Below are 18916 nucleotides of genomic sequence, written 5' to 3' on the forward strand. Positions count from 1 at the left end.
ACGCCCAGCTAATTTTTGTATTTTTAGTGGAGACGGGGTTTCACCGTGCTAGCCAGGATGGTCTCGAACTCCTGACCTCATGAACTGCCCTCCTCAGCCTCTCAAAGTGCTGGGATTATAGGCTTGAGCCACCGTGCCCACCTTAAACTTTCAATTTACTTTTCTAACCTGCTTCCTTAAATTATTCAACAGTTGTTTATTCTTTGTGCTTGTCTTTCTGTTTCAGATCTCACATTCTTGGAGGTGGCATCGAAGAGCACTAAGATCAGAAGATGAGTGAGCTTGACCAGTTACGGCAGGAGGCCGAGCAACTTAAGAACCAGATTCGAGTATGTAGTTGTGTGTGCTTGGTTTTATTAATCGTTTGAGTTTTAGGTTAGCTGTTACTTGTTTTAGGAAAAATGATTTACAGGATGACTTGTTCTGTGTTTTATATTGAAATTGAATCTTAGTTGGCCCGGGATGTACTAATTATGGATCTAGATACTTGGCCTAGTACATTGTTTTCGGGATTTTGCTTTCTGTATACAATTTGTTATTTGAATATACACCAGATGTCTCTATAGAATTTATAAGTGTCTTTTGCATTTTTTATCATAACCTTGAAAATTTGTTTGTTATACTCTGGGCCACTGATCAGACTGTGGTATCTGCCTCCCTCTCCTGAATATTGGGACTATTGACAGCAGAAATCTTGCTTAAAAATAAGAGTATTAACAACAATAAAAAAAAAGTATTTCAGATATATCTGATGTATTTTTTTCCTAATTTTGAAAGCACATCTTCCCTAGCGGTGATGATTGGAATCTACAGCTTCTGATAGACTACTAGATGGAGCAGATATATCTAAATCCAAGATAGCGGCTGGGTACAGGGGCTCACGCCTGGAATCCCAGTGGTTTGGGAGCCTTAGGCGGGCAGATCACTTGAGGTCGGGAGTTTGAGACCAGCCGGGACAACATAGTGAAACCCCATCTCTACAAGAAATATAAACATTAGCCGGGTGTGGCGGTGTGGCCTGTGGTCCCAGCTCCTCGGGAGGACATTAGCTGGGCGTGGCGGTGTGGCCTGTGGTCCCAGCTACTCGGGAGGCCGAGGTCAGAGAACCACTTGAACCCGGGAGGCGGAGGTGCCAGGGAGTCGATGGCGCCACTGCACTCCAGCCTGGGCGACAGAGCAAGACCCTGAAAAATAACAAAAATTGAAGATAAAAACAACCGTGTGTAAATAAACTGCACTGTGAAAAGAATACCTTTCACAGAATTCTGAAACATTAAATTTCAGTCTGTGATTGATACAGGATGTTAAGTTGCAGAGTTCATAAACTTTTTTTTGAGAGAGTTTTGCTCTGTTGTGCCCAGGCTGGAGTGCAGTGGTGCTATCTCTTCTCACTGCAACCTCTGCCTCCTGGGTTCAAACAATTCTCTTGCCTCATAACTTTCTGAAAAGTGAGGAACAGTAGGTCTAAATGGAATTCCTTCTGCTCCTACTGTTGTGAAGCAGTACTTCTAGTAAATATTTTATAGAGAAACAATTAATGCAAGTATGTATTTCCTTTCTGAAACCGCTGATGTGAAGAGTAAGAGAAAAAGAGGCAGACTTCTCAGGAAAAACCAGGTCTTCAGTATGTTTTTAGGTTTTGTCCATTTGATGTAAGAGCTTTCTCTTATTCTTTTTATTTATTTATTTATTTATTTTTTGAGACAGAGTTTCGCTCTGTCGCCCAGGCTGGAATGCAGTGGCGTGATCTCAACTCACTGCAAGCTCCGCCTCCCGGGTTCACGCCATTCTCCTGCCTTGGCCTCCTGAGGAGCTGGGACTATAGGCGCCCGCCACCACACCTGGCTAATTTTTTGTACTTTTAGTAGAGATGTGGTTTCACCACATTAGCCCGGGTGGTCTCGATCTCCTGACCTTGCGATCCGCCTGCCTCAGCCTCCCAAAGTGCTGGGATTACAGGCGTGAGCCACCATGCATGGCCTAGAAATCAGAATTTTAAAGTTTATCCTGAAAATGTCTTAAATAGTAGTGTGATTTGGCCTATTTGAAGATATTTCATTTTTCTGACAGCAGTAAGTTGTTCACAAATAGTGGACTTGGATCTATTCATAGCAGATGGAAAGAGCTTGTATGGCACAGGTGCAAGACACCCAAATTTTAAAAATTAAGGCCAAAAGGAGCTGTTGCACCTCCTCCCGAGGTTTGGGCCCTGTCACATTGTGAATTCCCCAAGGCCTTCTTGCACAGGGGGCTCCCTCTTGGGCTGGCACGAATGTCACGTGACATTCCCCACATGCTCTTGTTGCCACATAAAAAATGTAAAAAGAGGCCGGGCACGGTGGCTCACGCCTGTAATCCCAGCACTTTGGGAGGTTGAGGCAGGTAGATCACGAGGTCAAGAGATCAAGACCATCCTGGCTAACACAGTGAAACCCCGTCTCTACTAAAAGAAAAATTAGCCAGGCGTGGTGGTGGTGGGCGCCTGTAGTCCCAACTACTTGGGAGGCTGAGGCAGGGAATGGCGTGAACCCGGGAAGCGGAGCTTGCAGTGAGCCAAGATTGACCCACTGCACACTGCAGTCTGGGAGACAGAGCAAGAAAAAAAAAAAAAAAAGTAAAAGGAGATATGGCCGTGCACCGTGGCTCAATTCCAGTACTTTGGGAGGCCAAGACAAGAGGATTGCATGAGCCCAAAAGTTTGAGACGATCCTGTGTAAGGTAGGAAGACCCTGTCTCTTTAAAAAGAATAAAAAGAAAGGAAACAGAAACAGGTGGAATTAACCCTAACAAGGTTTTTTTGGTTTTTTGTTTGTGTGTTTTGAGACGGGTCTCTGTCAGTCATCCAAGCTGGAGAGCAGTGGTGCGATTACAGCTCACTGTAGTCTCCCGAGTAGCTGGGACTACAGGAGCATGCTGCCACACCTGGCTGATTTTTTTTATTTTTGTAGAGACAGAGTCCACCATATTGCCCAGGCTGGTCTTGAACTCCTGGGCTCAAGGGATCTTCCTGCCTCGGTGTCCCAAAGTGCTGGCAGGTGTGAACCACCACGCCTGACCCAACAAATTTTATCTAAGGCAATATATCTAAAATATTATTATTCAATATGTAATTAATACATTTTAATTGAAATATTTGACAGAGTTTTTCTCCCAATTTTTCTGGTTCCATTTCCTGTGCTCAGCAGCCACATGCAGCTCATGGCCCCCGTAGCGGGACATTCACTAGAAGAGGTGCCTAGCTGCTTTGTCTCTGAAGTGCCAGGAACCAGGAACCACGCTGTGTTAGTTCCTTTGCACAAGACAGGGACAGCAACAGCTGGTGAAGTCGTTTTACCCCAAATGGTAAAGGAAGACTTATTTTTAAAATGTAGAACATTTTTTCCTGATTGCCCAAAGAATACACGCTTGTTGAAGAATGCAGAGCATAGTGAATCAAACAAGAAATTGTAGATGATTCTAAAAGGGGTTGTTTTCTTTCTTAGATTCGTTTTTCAGCCAAGAGACCCTTAAAGGATCTTGCATGCTCCTTTTGATTATTATTGAGGAATCACAGGCTCTCAAAGGGACGCTGAGTAAAACATGATGTGCCTTAAAATACACAGAGTAGCTGATGGAGTAAGAAAAGCTCCGCAGGATGCACAGGTGTAGATGTGTTCTGGAGCGGCATGCCAGCCAGTGCGAGGGAGCAGGGTCCATTCACGTGAGACGCAGCTGCACTGGATGCCTGGTCCAACACATTCAGTGACTCCACGCTGAGCAGGGCCCAGGCTTTAATTTAGGATGAAACCCCAAAGTAAGTGTGTTACTGTGTCATTTGACATAAATCCAAAAAGGATGAGAAATCAACTGATAAATGGCTTTGATATGTTCATCTCTGGTTTAAGTGGACATCATAATATGTATCTGCAGGAGTCCATTAAACTGGAAATTAATCTGAAAGAACTTGAAGATTTTATTCTTTGTTAAGCAGTTACAGAGCTTGTTTCCATTGAAAGACTTCTTCCTACAGTTTTAAAAGTTGAAGGTGTCTGTTCTCCAGAGTGCTGCACTCAGTTACATCAGCTGGTTATTGGCTAAAATAAAGACTGAATTGAAGTTATCTGTATTTTGTTTTTACAGTAGTTTTTCCTTCTGTTTAACAGTAGCATCACCACAGTCTGTTACACTGTACCTTAAGAAACTGATTTTAGTCTTTGAACACTAACCAGGGGGAGGTTGCTTAAATCTCATGTTTTATTTTCTCTGTTTTAAATTTTCTTATGATGTTTTAAAATCAAAGGCTATAACATCAACAAGAATGGTATTCAAAAACAAATATTAAACTCGGTACTTGCCAGGTAACATTCATTGACAAAAAGGCTTTTGCTGCTCTAAGTATTTTTCATCCCCCTTACTCCAAATGTTACTGCTTGCATAGAAATACTCGATTTTTTGTGTGTCTTAATTATAAGCAGAATAACCAATAAGAACTTAACTAAAGATGAATTTGGAATGTATAAATTTGTATATTTATAATAATCTCAATGTATTTCCTTTTTTTTTTGAAACAGCGTCTGGCTGTGTCACCCGGGCTGGAGTACAATGGTGTGATCTCAGCTCACTGCAACCTCCACCTCCCGGGTTCAAGTGATTCTCCTGCCTCAGCCTCCCCGAATAGCTACGATTACAGGTGCCAGCCACCATGCCTGGTTAATTTTTGTATTTTTAGTAGGGATGGGGTTTCACCATGTTGGCCAGGCTTGAACTCCTGACCTCAGGTGATCCATCCACCTTGGCCCCCTAAAGTGTTGGGAATACAGGCATAAGCCACTGCGCCTGACCAATATATTTCCATATTATCAGTTTATAAATATTCCCACAAGCTTCCTAAAGTAGAAATCATTTGCAGTGAGCAGTTTGCCCCAAAAACCTGAACCACTGGGAACTCGTCCTCCACCTCCCCCGTGTGGGGCACTTGGATGCACGCCTGTAAGGGCTGCACATGCCATTTGCCATTTTGAAAGTAGGTGGTCAGATGACAGCATATAAACACATTTTTCTTACTAAAAAGTGTCAGCTGGGCGTGGTAGCTCTCGCCTATAATCCCAGCACTTTGGGAGGCCAAGGGGGAAGGATCGTTTGAGCCCAGGAGTTCAAGACCAGCCACAGGCAACATGGCAAGATCCCCATCTCTACAAAAATAAGGCCGGGCGCGGTGGCTCAAGCCTGTAATCCCAGCACTTTGGGAGGCCGAGACGGGTGGATCACGGTCAGGAGATTGAGACCATCCTGGCTAACACGGTGAAACCCCGTCTCTACTAAAAAATACAAAAAACTAGCCGGGCGAGGTAGTGGGTGCCTGTAGTCCCAGCTACTTGGGAGGCTGAGGCAGGAGAATGACGTAAACTTGGGAGGCGGAGCTTGCAGTGAGCTGAGATCCGGCCACTGCACCCCAGCCTGGGCGACAGAGCGAGACTCCGTCTCAAAAAAAAAAAAAAAAAAAACTAACTAAATAAATAAAAATTAGCCGGCCATAGTGATGCATGCTTGTAGTCCCAGCTATTCAGGAGGCTGAGGTGGGAGGGTCACCTGAGCCCAGGAGGTCGAGGCTGCAGTGAGCTGTGATGGCATCACTGCACTCCAGGCTGGGCAACAAAGCCAGATCCTATCATAAAAATAAATAAATACATAGTTTAAAAAAAAAAAAAAGGCCGGGCGGGGTGGCTCACGCCTGTAATGCCAGCACTTTGGGAGGCCAGGGTGAGCAGATCACGAGGTCAGGAGTTCTAGACCAGCCTGGCCAACATGGTGAAACCTCATCTCTACTAAAAATACAAAATTAGCTGGGTGTGGTGGCACATGCCTGTGGTCCCAGCTACTCAAGAGGCTGAGACAGGAGAATCACTTGAACCTGGGAGGTGGAGGCTGCGGTGAGCTGAGATCGCAACACTACACTCCAGCCTGGGCAAAACAGAGCAAGACTCTGTCTCAAAAAAAAAAGAAAAGAAAAGAAATTATTGTGATTTAAAAAAAAAGTATACCCACACTCAAATTTTAAACCTTTTTTAGTTAAAGCCATTGTCTTGTTTTCCTTTATGATATCTTCCTGTTATAAACATACGTTCTCTTTTGAGATTTCCAGGTCTGTTTTCTAGTAACGTTGATCCCTTAGTAATGAAGACATTTGAGTGAGCATTGGTGGGTCCCTTCACAGTGCTTACTGCTTCCACAGGCCATGGATAGAGGAGAAACGAGAGCAGCCAGAGAGGCTCATGTACATCTGGTTGTCTGGCTTCAGGTCCCTTGCTCTTTTTCCATAGAATTTATTTATTTTTCTTCGTTTTCCTTTATTTATTTATTTGTTTATTTATTATTATTATTATTATTTTTTTGAGATGGAGTCTTGCTCTATTGCCCAGACTGGAGTGCTGTGGTGGGGTCTCGGCTCCCTGCAACCTCCGCCTCCCGGGTTCAAGCGATTCTTCTGCCTCAGCCTCTTGAGTAGCTGGGATTACAGGCATGCGCCACCACACCCGGCTAATTTTTGTATTTTTAGAAGAGACGGGGTTTCACCATGTTGGCCAGGCTGGTCTCGGACTCCTGACCTCAGGTGATCCACCCACCTCGGCCTCCCAAAGTGCTGGGATTATAAGTGTGAGTCATCGCGTCCAGCCTGCTTTCCTTAAATGTTTAAATGTTATTTTTAGTAGAGACAAGGTCTCACTTTGTTGCCCAGGCTAGTCTTGAACTCCTGGGCTCAAGCCATCCTCCTGCCTCAGCTTCCTAAAGTGCTGGGATTACAGACGTGAGACCGTGCCCTCCATAGAATTTAGAATTAATGATTGTTTCTCTTGAAAACAAAGTACTTAGTTAATGCGATCTGAAGAAAAGGTTTTTGGGCTGGATATCTGGTCCTTTTTATACTTTTTCTTTGGGCCACAACCTTCCTGACCCTGGATGGGCTTTGTAAAAAGAGCAAGACCTGTGTGCCAACCTGTGCAGCACTGAGGGCACAGGCAGCACCAGGTCCCAGGGTGTTCGGGTGCTGCCCCAGCTTGCAGTTTGGTTTCCTTGGTGCTGACCACAGCTGTGGGGCCCCAGGAATATTGTGCTGCAGGCCTTAGACAGATTTGGGTGTTACTGATTCTCTGTTCAGCGTGGCCTGAACAGTCCACAGATGGCAGTAGACCATGGGGTGTTGAGATGCGAGGAGACTCCGGCATTCTTTCACATTCTGCTTTCGCTCCTGACAGCTTAGGAAAGCTCTCTTTGAAACTTTGGTATGTGTGGACCTAAGATTGAATGTATCTGAAACGTTGCTAATTTCTCACTGTCCTTGCTTCCCAGGACGCCAGGAAAGCATGTGCAGATGCAACTCTCTCTCAGGTAAGAGCCCACTGAGTCACGCAGAGCCATCTGCCTGTGAGGAGGCTGGCACAGCACCCACACCTGGAGCCTCGGGAGGGCTCTGCTCGGATTCTCTCCTGTGCAGTTTGGATGCCAAGCCTCTGTGTGGAGTGCTTTTGTTAAGAAGTCGTACTGATGGTAGGCATAGGAAATGGAGGGGCTTTTTGAGATAAAAAGGAGATATCTCAAGCCTTAAATAATTATTTACCTGTTACAGAGGGTAATAGTTGTAAAATATTGTTATTGTCTTAAAATAAGGTATTTTGAAGCTCCTCTCCTTAACAGAATCTGCCTCAGAACTTTGATTTCTAATATCCAATTTGGTAATACCTCAGAAAGTTAAACATAGAATTATTGTATGACTAAGCAGTTCTACCTGTAAATACATGCCCAACAGAATTGAACACTGGTTTTCAAACAAACACATGTGCGTAGATGTTTGTAGCAGCACCATTCACAATAGCCAAAATGTAGAAACCACCAAAATGTGCGTAAATGAATGAGTGGAGAAACAAATTGTGGTGTGTCTGTTCCTTGAAGTATTATCAGCCATTAAATGGACCTCAGTACAGTCAAAGGCTACAACATGGATAAACCCCTAAATACTATGATATGTGAAAGAAGCCAAATAGAAATGACTGTGTATTGTGTGGTTCTATTTATATGAAATATCTAGAATAGTAAAATTCATTGAATCAGAGTGGACTAGTGGCCAGCAGGGGAGCTAGGGAAGAGAGGGAGAGGAAGTGAAGAACAGGGAGTGACTGCTAAATCAATGTCGGGTCTCCTTTTGGGATGATGAAGATGTTTTGGAACCAGGTGGTGGCAGTGGTTGCACAACACTGTGAGTGTACTAAATGCCACTGGACTGTATACTTAAAAATGGTTAATTTGATGTTATGTGAACTTTACCTTATTAAAAGAATGAAGTCCATCCCAGCACTTTGGGAGGCTGAGGCAGGTGGATCACTTGAGGTCAGGAGTTCAAGACTAGCCTGACCAACATGGTGAAATCCCATCTCTACTAAAATACAAAAATTAGCCAGGTGTGGTGGCACACACCTGTAATCCCAGCTACTCAGGAGGCTGAGGCAGGAGAATTGCTTGGACCTGGGAGGGAGAGGTTGCAGTGAGCGAAGATTGCACCACTGCACTCCAGCCTGGGAGACAGAGCTAAACTCCATCTCAAAAATGAAAAAAAGGCCAGGCGCGTTGGCTCACGCCTGTAATCCTAGCACTTTGGGAGGCCGAGACGGGCGGATCACGAGGTCAGGAGATCAAGACCATCCTGGCTAACATGGTGAAACTACTGAAAAAAATACAAAAAATTAGCCAGGCATGGTGGTGGGCGCCTGTAGTCCCAGCTACTCGGGAGGCTGAGGCAGGAGAATGGCGAAGCCATTCCATCTGGGAGGCGGAGCTTGCAGTGAGCCGAGATCGCCGCCGCACTCCAACCTGGGCGACAGAGCGAGAGACTGTCTCAAAAAAAAAAAAAAAAAGATAATAAAAATAAAGTCCAAAGCATTGGACAGAAATGTGAAAGAAAAACTATATTCATACTTCTGAAGATGATTAAGTTTTTTACATTGTCCAGATGTTTTAGGGGATGCACTTTATTGAGGTTAAATTGCAAGTTAAAAAAAAATTAGGCTACATAGAATTACCTGAATTTCAATTCTGAGAAGCACTTTGGACTGTCCATTTTTTAAAACCCGTTGTTGTGATCCACTTACTCCATTTGCCAGCCTGAGCTCATTAACATCAGTGTCTGTATGTAGGATGGGCTCAGCTGGTGTGTGTACAGCTAGTGCTACAAGTGATGGTCGTGCAGAAGCAGGTGTCATCCTGGCCCACACATAGCCTGACATAGGAACCAGCTATTAAATTGTAGTGTCAGGAAGAAGAGTTGTGAGTTCTCAAATAATTCAGAGACCTAGGAGGAACTGGTCCTGGATGGACAGGGAGAGGAGGAAGGAGGCAGGAAGAGCACAGCAAGTACTTCAAGGCTGGCCGTGTTCGTGTGCATGCATTGGAGGGCAGGGCACACAGGTTCCTGATGACCAGCCAGACTAAGACTCGGTAAGAGGTGCAGAAGGGGTTCAGTGCAGAATGCCACAGTGGAAGCCATTGGAGAACTCTGGGAAGGCTGGCAAGAGGTAGGCACAGTGGGTGAGCCAACAGCCTTGACAGGGATGGGAGATGAGGAGAGTCATTTAATCACAGATGTTAAAGTTACAGAAATGTTTTTATTTTCAAGATCACAAACAACATCGACCCAGTGGGAAGAATCCAAATGCGCACGAGGAGGACACTGCGAGGGCACCTGGCCAAGATCTACGCCATGCACTGGGGCACAGACTCCAGGTAGGCGTGGGCATGAGCAGGATGCTGCTTGATACGTTCAGGGGCTGCTCTGTTTTCCTAGGGGAAGATAACCTAAACCCATTTGCTGTGTTGTGCAGTGAAAATATTAGGAAGTTGGATCAGAACTCTGGGTGTGCCACATGCAGCACTCACAGATGCATATTCCCTGTCCAGTTTCCACTTACTTGGGCTGAAAGGACACTGCCATTCCTTCACTGTCTGAGTCACATTAATAGAAGTTCTGATTTTTCTTTCTCCCTTCTCACATCTCTTTCAGTTTCTAGACCTCTGTCCTCCCAGTTCTACTGTATCCTACTTATGGGAACTTGGGGAAGTTACCTCTCTGTGCCTGTTTCTCAGGGCTGGTTGGCCCTCGCCCTCTTGTGATTTCAGTGCCCTGGCTCAGGAAATCACCGAACCTGCCCCGAGGATCCTGAAAGATTAAGTGTATTGAGCCTTAGAACAGCATCGTGCTGTGTGTGCTTTACTGTAGCAGACACACGGGAACGCACTATGAGCTGTTTTCACCGTTCTCTCACCTGGCCTGTCTGCCCTGCGTTCCTTTGGTTTACCATCCCCAGAGATAATTCCCTTCATGGGCTCCTATTTCTTCTTTTCTTTTCCTTTTTTTTTTTTTTACGACGGAGTCTTGCTCTGTCGCCCAGGCTGGAGTGCCGTGGCGCGATCTCGGCTCACTGCAAGCTCTGCCTCCTGGTTTACGCCACTCTCCTGCCTCAGCCTCCCGAGTGGCTGGGACTACAGGTGCCTGCCACCACGCCTGGCTAATTTTTTTGTATTTTTAGTAGAGACGGGGTTTCACTGTGTTGGCCAGGATGGTCTTGATCTCCTGACCTTGTGATCCACCCCCCGGCTTCCCAAAGTGCTGGCATTACAGGTGTGAGCCACTGCGCCAGCCTCTTTTTTTTGTTGTTGGAGACAGGGTCTCACTCTGTCAGTCATACTGGAGTGCAGTGGTGTGATCATATCTCACTGCAGCCTCGACCTCCTAGGCTCCAGCAACCCTTCATACTCAGCCTCCCAAGTGGCTGAGACCATAGGCATGTGCCACCACGCCTGGCTAATATTTTTGGTTTTTTTTTATAGAGACAGGGTCTCCCTTTGTTGCTGACACTGGTTTCAAACTCCTGGCCCCTAAGTGATCCTTCCACTTCGGCCTCCCAGAGTGCTGAGGTTATAGGTGTGAGCCACCACCACTTCCAGCCTATTTTTTGTACTTTATATGCCTTGCTTCTCCACCAGGCATCTCACCTCTGTGACCCCGCACTCTCATTTAGAGGCTATTACAAAGTCTTACTTGCTGCCTGTTCTATCCAAATAATTTAATAAAATACTATTTGATTTGTGTAACTATGACATGCTCGTTCAAGCACCTGACATAACAATTTTTAACACGCCCTTCTTTGAGTAGTATTTCTTTGTATTCCGTTGTTAGTGTGGAATTTTCTGCTTGGCTTTTTCTTTGTTGGTGAAATTGTCCGCTTTAGAGCACAAACAGCTAGAGAACAAAAGATTCTATCTTTAGTTTGTTCTATATAGTATCCCATACAATTCCATATGCAAATGAGAGCTCACATGATGGTTCCAATGATGGCAGGAGTCAGAAAGAATAAAAATGGGAAGGGGGAGGGTGGGGAAGTGGGGAAATGATGTTTGGAGGGTACAGAGTTTTAGTTAGGAATAAATTTTAGAAATCTGCTGCACAGCACGGAGACTGTAGTTCATAATAACATGTGTTTCAAAATTGTTAGTAAAGTAGACTTGAAGTGTTCCCACCACAGAGAAAATGTTCCCACCACAGAGAAAATGGGAAGTGATGGGTATGTTTATTAGCTTGATTTATTTATTTCGCAAGGTGGATATATATGAAAATACCACATTGTACTCTATAAATGTATATCTAATTATTTGTCAAAAATTGTTTTAAATATTCAAAGTAAATAAGTAACCAGGCACATTGGCTCATGCCTCTCATCCCAACACTTTGGGAGGCCAAGGCAGGTGATGGCTTGAGCCCAGGACTTCAAGACCAGCCTAGGCCACATGGCGAGACCCCTTCTCTACAAAAAGTACAAAAATGAGTTAGCTGTTGTTGTGTGCACCTGGAGTCCCAGCTACTCAGGAGGCTGAGGTGGGAGGATCACTTGAACCCAGGAGGCAGGGAAGCAGAGCTTGCAGTGAGCCGAGATCACCCCACTGTGTTTTAGCCTGCACGACAGAGTGAGACCCTGTCTCTAAATAAATAAGTAAATAAGTATATACTTTGTGAATTCAAAGTTATTCCTTTAAAAAAATTAAAAAGAATTAAAAAAATATGTTCTGGCCGAGTGCAGTGGCTCACCCTTGTAATCCCAGCACTTTGGGAGGCCGAGGTGGGCGGATCACTTGAGGTCAAGAGTTCGAGACCAGCCTGCTGGCCAACATGGCACAACCCTGTCTACTAAAAATTTAAAAATTAGCTGGGCATACTTGCTGTAGTCCCAGCTACTTGGAAGGCTGAGATACACAGAAGTTACGGTGAGCCGAAATTGCGCCACTGGGTGACAGAGTGACATCTGACTCAAAAAAAAAAAAAAGAAAAATGTTGTTACTAGTCTATCTATGTTAGAACTTATTGTCAAAAGTAGTTGCGAAACAAAACAATATGCTACCTCCGGGGCCTTTCCTCCATGTGTGGGAACACTGGTGTCCAGATCAGGCAGGTTAGTGGAGTGGACAGTGCTGTTGCTGGGCAGTGTTCGGGTACTCAGAGCACTGCACCACCAAGTAATGTGTCTCCTTCACCAGCTGGGCTCTGGACTGGGCAGTCTGGAAGGGATGAGAGTGACCTGCAGGCAGGTTGTTCAGGAACCTAAGAGATGGGTGTGTGAGCTGAGCAGTGGAGGTGGGGCTCGGGCTCAGGGTGGGTGGGGTGGGCGCCCGATCACTGGATGGGAGACTTGATGGTCCGTCTGTCTCAAACACACTTTGTGTCTTGAAAGCCCCAGGATTAGAAGGAAGAAAAGCAAGGGCTGACAAAGCAGGACCAAGTTCAGAGTCATGGCCACCCTGTGAGCAAGGTGGTGTTCAGTGAGGCCTGTGGGAGGCTGGGGTGCCACATTGGTCCTTGTTCTTGGACAGGGTGCTAGGTGCCTGGCATTTGTTGTATAATTGCACAGTCATGAGAAAACCAAAATAATATTATGGAGAACCTCTGCTTTCCAGAGCCTTCTAGAGAGTGCTTGTTCTATCATTTGTTTCTGGATAGGCTAGTGTTTGCCTCTTTAAGGTCCAAAAGAGTTTTTTTGGGGGGAGGGTGTGTGTGTGTGTGTGTGTGTGTGTGTGTGTGTGTGGTGTGTCTATCGGGGGGAGTGTGTGTGTGTGTGTGTGTGGGGTGTGTCTCTATCAGGGGGAGGGTGTGTGTGTGTGTGTGTGTGTGTGTGTGTGTGTGTGTGTGTGTGTCTCTATCCTTGTTCCATAAGCTCTCTTTTTTTGTGTGCACAACGTGCAGGTTTATTACGTAGGTATACCTGTGCCATGTTGGTTTGCTGCACCCATTAACTCGTCATTTACATTAGATATTTCTCCTAATGCTATCCCTCCCCCTGCCGCCCACCCCATGACAGAGGGTGGAGGGTATATATTTTCTTTAATCTTCGTATTTCCTGCCTTCATAAACAAATGTTACCGTTTAAGACTTTTTTCATGACTTAAAGCTGTAATTTATGAATACCAGTTCTTTTTTGTTGTTGTTGTTGAGACAGAGTCTCACTTTGTCACCCAGGCTGGAGTGCAGTGGTGTGATCTTGGCTCACTGCAAGCTCAGCCTCCTGAATAGCTGGAACTACAGGCGCCTGCTGCCACGCCCGGCTAATTTTTTTGTATTTTTAGTAGAGACGGGGTTTCACCATGTTAGCCAGGATGGTCTCAATTTCCTGACCTCGTGATTTGCCTGCCTCGGCCTCCCAAAGTGCTGGGATTACAGGCGTGAGCTACCGTGTCCAGCCTATGAATACCAGTTCTTTCACTGTGTTTGTTTGATTTATGGACACTATGAAACAGTAGAAATGACTACTAATTTGTCTTTCTTTCTTTCTTTTTTTTTTTGAGACGAAGTCTTGTTGCCCAGACTGGAGTGCAGTGGCAGCTCACTGCAAGCTGGACTTACTGCAAGCTCTGCCTCCTGGGTTCATGCCATTCTCCTGCCTCAGCCTCCTGAGTAGCTGGGACTACAGGCTCCCCCTACCATGCCCAGCTAATTTTTTTTGTTGTATTTTTAGTAGAGACGGGGTTTCATTGTTAGCCAGGATGGTCTCGATCTCCTGACTTCGTGATCTGCCTGCCTCGGCCTCCCAAAGTGCTGGGATTACAGGTGTGAGCCACCGTGCCCGGCCTAGTTTGTCTTTCAAAACTACATGAGGCTAGACACGGTGGCTCACACCTGTAATCCCAGCACTTTGGGAGGCCAAGTCAGGTGGATCCCTTGAGTTCAGAAGTTTGAGACCAGCCTGGCCAACATGGTATAACCCCATCTCTTCTGAAAATACAAAAATTAGCCAGGTGTGGTGGCGAACGCCTGTAGTTTCAGCTACTCAAGAGGCTGAGGTGGGAGAATCGCTTGAACCCAGGAGGTGGAGGTTGCAGTGAACCAAGATTGCCCCATTGCACTCCAGCCTGGGCAACAGAGTGAGACTCTGTCTCAAAATATATAGATATAGATATATATACACACACACGCGTGCGTGCACACATTGCACTCCCGCCTGGGTGACGGATCGAGACTCTGTCTCAAAAAGCAAAACAGAACACAAAGCTACATGAAAGGCCAGGCACCGTGGTTCACGCCTGTAATCCCAGCACTTTGGGAGACTGAGGCGAGTGGATCACCTGAGGTCAGGAGTTTGAGACCAGCCTGGCCAACGTGGTAAAACCCCATCTCTACCAAAAGTACAAAAGTTAACCGGGTTGGTGGTGGGCACCTGTAATCCCAACTACTCAGGAGGCTGAGGCAGGAGAATCGCTTGAATCCAGGAGGCAGAGGTTGCAGTGAGCCAAGATTGCACCACTGCACTCCAGCCTGGGTGACAGAGTGAGGCTCTGTCTCAAAAAAAAAAACATACAAAAAAAACTACATGCGAGGTGAGGCCCACAATGACTACTTGTTATGTATGTATGTATTAACGTATCAGATGTACATTTGTAATATGTTTATCAATATATTTATTTGTACTAAAAGGTGACTTTTTTTTTTTTTTTTTTTGAGACTGGGTCTCACTCTGTTGTCCATGCTAGAATGCAGTGGTGCGATCCTAGCTCACTGCAGTCTTGAACTCTGGTGCTCAAGCAATCCTGCCTCAGCCTCCTGAGTAGCTGGTACCACAGGTGCACATTACCGTGCCCAGCTGATTTTTTAAAAATATTTTTTGTAGAGACCGGGTCTCCCTATGTTGCCCATGTTGGTCTCAAACTCCTAGACTTTACCGATCTCTTATCTCAGCTTCCCAAAGTGCTGGGGTTACAGACATGAGCCACCACCCTCCCTCCTTTGAGTAAAATGAAGGGCGTTAGGTGTTTTGATTTTTGACAGCTACTTTCAGGGTCCTGGAGCCATTTAGCTTGCTTCCTGGCTCTCGCCTCTATGTTCTAGGTGAGTGGCACCTCAGATAATTGATTGTTGAGTAGGTAAAGGCACTGGCAGGCAACGTGAACCCAGCTCTCCAACAGCTCTCTAATCCGGGACTAGGAGGCATGTCTTCTCTCACCTTCTGGAGGATCAGTCGACAGCTTACATGTCCCTAATCCCTCTGGAAGTCAGCAGTTATTAAGCTCTCTGACCGGGAGACCTCTGTAAAGGTGATCCTCCTAATCTAGGAGGATGAGCTGCTTTAGATCAGCTCTGATACTCAACAGAAAGTCTCAGAAGGGCTGGGCAGAAATAAAGCTAGAGAGGGAACCTTATACCATTACATAGAAATAATTTTCAGTGTTTTAATATGTTGATGACAACCTGGATTGAGAAGTTTGCTTTAAGAATTGCATCTGAAGGCTGGGTGCAGTGGCTCACGCCTGTAATCCTGGCTGAGGTGGGCAGATTGCCTGAGCTCAGGAGTTCAAGACTAGCATGGCAAAACCCTGTCTCTACTAAAAATACAAAAAGTTAGCCAGGCATGGTGGTGTACATCTGTAATTCCAGCTACTGGGAAGGCTGACGCACGAGAATTGCTTCAACCTGGGAGGCAGAGGTTGGAGTGAGCTGAGATTGTGCCATGTTGCTCCAGCCTGAGTGACAGAGTGAGACTCTGTCTCAAAATAATAATAATAATAATAATAATTGCATCTGAAAAATAATAGGATGGGAGCCTACACTTAGTTTTTAGTTCTGTGATAAATTTTGTAATAAATTGCAGGTGAAAAGGCTTTTATTTGTTAAACTCATTGACACCTTTGTAAAGTTAGTACTTAGTGTATCAAAACATCTAGTTTGATATTAAAAGTCTCAGTTATCAACAAAACTTGAGAGAGCGTTACTCCAGCTTTGGGTCAGCTTTAAGAAGTCACATATGTTCACAGCTGAAATAGTTAAAACCTGCGTTTTGAGGCACCGTGGCTTACGCCTGTAACCCAACATTTTGGGAGGCCAAGGCAGGCGGATCACTTGAGGCCAGGAGTTGGAGACCAGCGTGGCTAACATGGGGAAAGCCCATCTCTACTGAAAATACAAAAATTGGCCAGGCGTGGTGGCACGTGCCTGTAATCCCAGCTACTTGGGAGACTGAGGCATGAGAATCACTTGAACCCAGGAGATAGAGTTTGCATTGAGCCGAGATCACGCCAGTGCACTCCAGCCTGAGTGACAGAGGGAGACTCTGTCTCAAAAAAACAAAAACAAAACCCTCGTTTGATAAAATCCTTAAAAGTAAAAATCCTTATACCATCATTTACCGTACTGACAGATATCTCTGCATCAAACAGTAGAACCTTCTTGCTCTTCATTGAAAACAGCATCCTATGCTACAGAGTTCCTTAGGACCTCTCATGAGCAACTGTGGTTCCCAGGAGTTACTTTCATCCACATTACTCGCCTGCTAAGGTGAAATTCTTTTGCTCGTTATTCATATTTTCCTTTGTAGTATGGAGCTTCTTTTCAACACGTGGATTCCAAACTGAGCACAGTTGCCAGAACAAGGAAATAATTATGAAAAAATACATGGTTGGGCGCAGTGGCTCAACACTTGTAATACCAGCACTTTGGAGGCTGAGGTGGGCGGGTCACCTGAGGTCAGGAGTTAGAGACCAGCCTGACCAACATGGAGAATCCCCGTCTCTACTAAAAATACAAAATTAGCTGGCCGTGGTGGCACATGCCTGTAATCCCAGCTACTTTGGAGACTGAGGCAGGAGAATTGCTTGAACCCAGGAAGTGGAGGTTGTGGTTAGCCGACGCGCCATTGCACTCCAGCCTGGGCAACAAGAGCAAAACTCCGTCTCAAAAACAAAAACAGGCCAGGCGCAGTGGCTCAAGCCTGTAATCCCAGCACTTTGGGAGGCCGAGACGGGCGGATCACGAGGTCAGGAGATCGAGACCATCCTGGCTAACACGGTGAAACCCCGTCTCTACTAAAAAATACAAAAAACTACCCGGGCGAGGTGGCGGGCGCCTGTAGTCCCAGCTACTCAGGAGGCTGAGGCAGGAGAATGGCGTGAACCCGGGAGGCGGAGCTTGTAGTGAGCCCAGATCACGCTACTGCACTCCAGCCCGGGCGACAGAGCAAGAAGCCGTCTCAAAAAAACCAAAAACAAAAACAAAAACAAAAAAGGCCAGGCGTGGTGGCTCATGCCTATAATCCCAGCACTTTGGAAAGCCGAGGTGACCAGATCATGAGGTCAGGAGATCAATACCATCCTGGCTAACATGGTGAGACCCCGTCTCTACTAAAAATACAAAAAAATTTAGCTGTGCAAGGTGGTGGGCACCTGTAGTCCCAGCTACTCGGAAGGCTGAGGCAGGAGAATGGTGGAAACCTGTGAGGCAGAGCTTGCAGTGAGCTGAGATGGTGCCACTGCACTCCAGCCTGGGCAACAGCAAGACTCCATCTCAAAAAAAAAAAAAAAAAATTTGTGATAGTTACTGGTCTCTGCTGCCGGACCAGGCGCAGTGGTGCTGTTGTTTACCAAGCAGGTGAGGAGGGAGTGCCTCCTTTGGTTTCTAGGAGACCTTGATTCCAATTTTAGCTCAGTCTGGGAAATTTCATGGGGTATTTTGGTGAGAAATGTTTCATGAATTTGGAATGTCTTAAATGTGGTTTGTTTTTTCGTTTATTTGTTTTGTTTTTGTTTTTGTTTTTTCCAGTCAGGGTCTCGCTCTGTTGCCCAAGCTAGTGTGCAGTGGTGCAATCTTGGCTTACTGCAACCTCCGCCTCCTGGGTTCAAGCAGTCTGCCACCTCACCCTCCTGAGTAGCTGGGATTACAGGCATGCACTACCATACCAAGCTATGTTTTTGTATTTTTGTAGTGGAGATGGGATTTTACCATGCTAGCCATGCTGGTCTCAAACTCCTGTGATCCGCCTACCTTGGCCTCCCAGTGTTGGGATTAAAGACATGAGCCTCTAATTTGATTTGTAATGAAACCAAACAGAAGCAGTTATGAAATGATGTCAGCCTGTCTCAGCTGACAAAGGGAATGGGTGCCAGGGGTGATGTGGCCTGCATTCAGTTGGGGGCCGTGCACTCTCCACTCTCAACTGTGGTCTGTAACAGTGTTTTTGTTCATGCTTTTAAAGTTGGTCTGACATTTAGAGCCTTCCTTTCCTTCCTCCTCTCCTCTCCTCTTCCTCTTCATCCCTTCCTCCCGTCTTTCTTTCTGTCTTGTCTTTCTGTCTGTCTGTCTGTCTTTTTTGAAACAGAGCCTTGCTCTGTTGCCCAGGCTGGAGTCCAGTGGCATGATTTTGTCTCATTGTAACCTCCGCCTCCTAGGTTCCAGCAATTCTTCTGCCTCAGCTTCCCGAGTAGCTGGGATTACAGGCGCGCACTACCATACCCAGCTAATTTTTGTATTTCTAGTAGAGACAGGGTTTTGCCATGTTGGCGAGGCTGGTCTTGAACTCCTGACTTCACGTGATCTGCCTGTCTCGGCCTTCCAAAGTGTTGGGATTACAGGCGTGAGCCA

The 18916-nt window shown here is 45.8% G+C and overlaps 1 protein-coding gene across 2 annotated transcripts in view; it reads left to right on the plus strand.

Moving 5' to 3' along the window:
* The window catches only part of LOC105496719 (G protein subunit beta 1), a 114221-nt gene that overhangs the window by 72097 nt on the left and 23208 nt on the right, over window positions 1-18916 (plus strand). For both annotated transcript variants that reach the window (XM_011767292.2, XM_071067907.1), the window contains exons 3-5: window positions 227-329; window positions 7327-7365; window positions 9644-9750. In XM_011767292.2, coding sequence (XP_011765594.1) covers window positions 273-329; window positions 7327-7365; window positions 9644-9750 — 203 coding nt within the window. In that variant the 5' untranslated portion in view covers window positions 227-272. The remainder of the gene's footprint in view (window positions 1-226; window positions 330-7326; window positions 7366-9643; window positions 9751-18916) is intronic.

This window comes from Macaca nemestrina, chromosome 1 (genome assembly GCF_043159975.1).
Source record: "Macaca nemestrina isolate mMacNem1 chromosome 1, mMacNem.hap1, whole genome shotgun sequence".
Taxonomy (NCBI): Eukaryota; Metazoa; Chordata; class Mammalia; order Primates; family Cercopithecidae; genus Macaca; species Macaca nemestrina.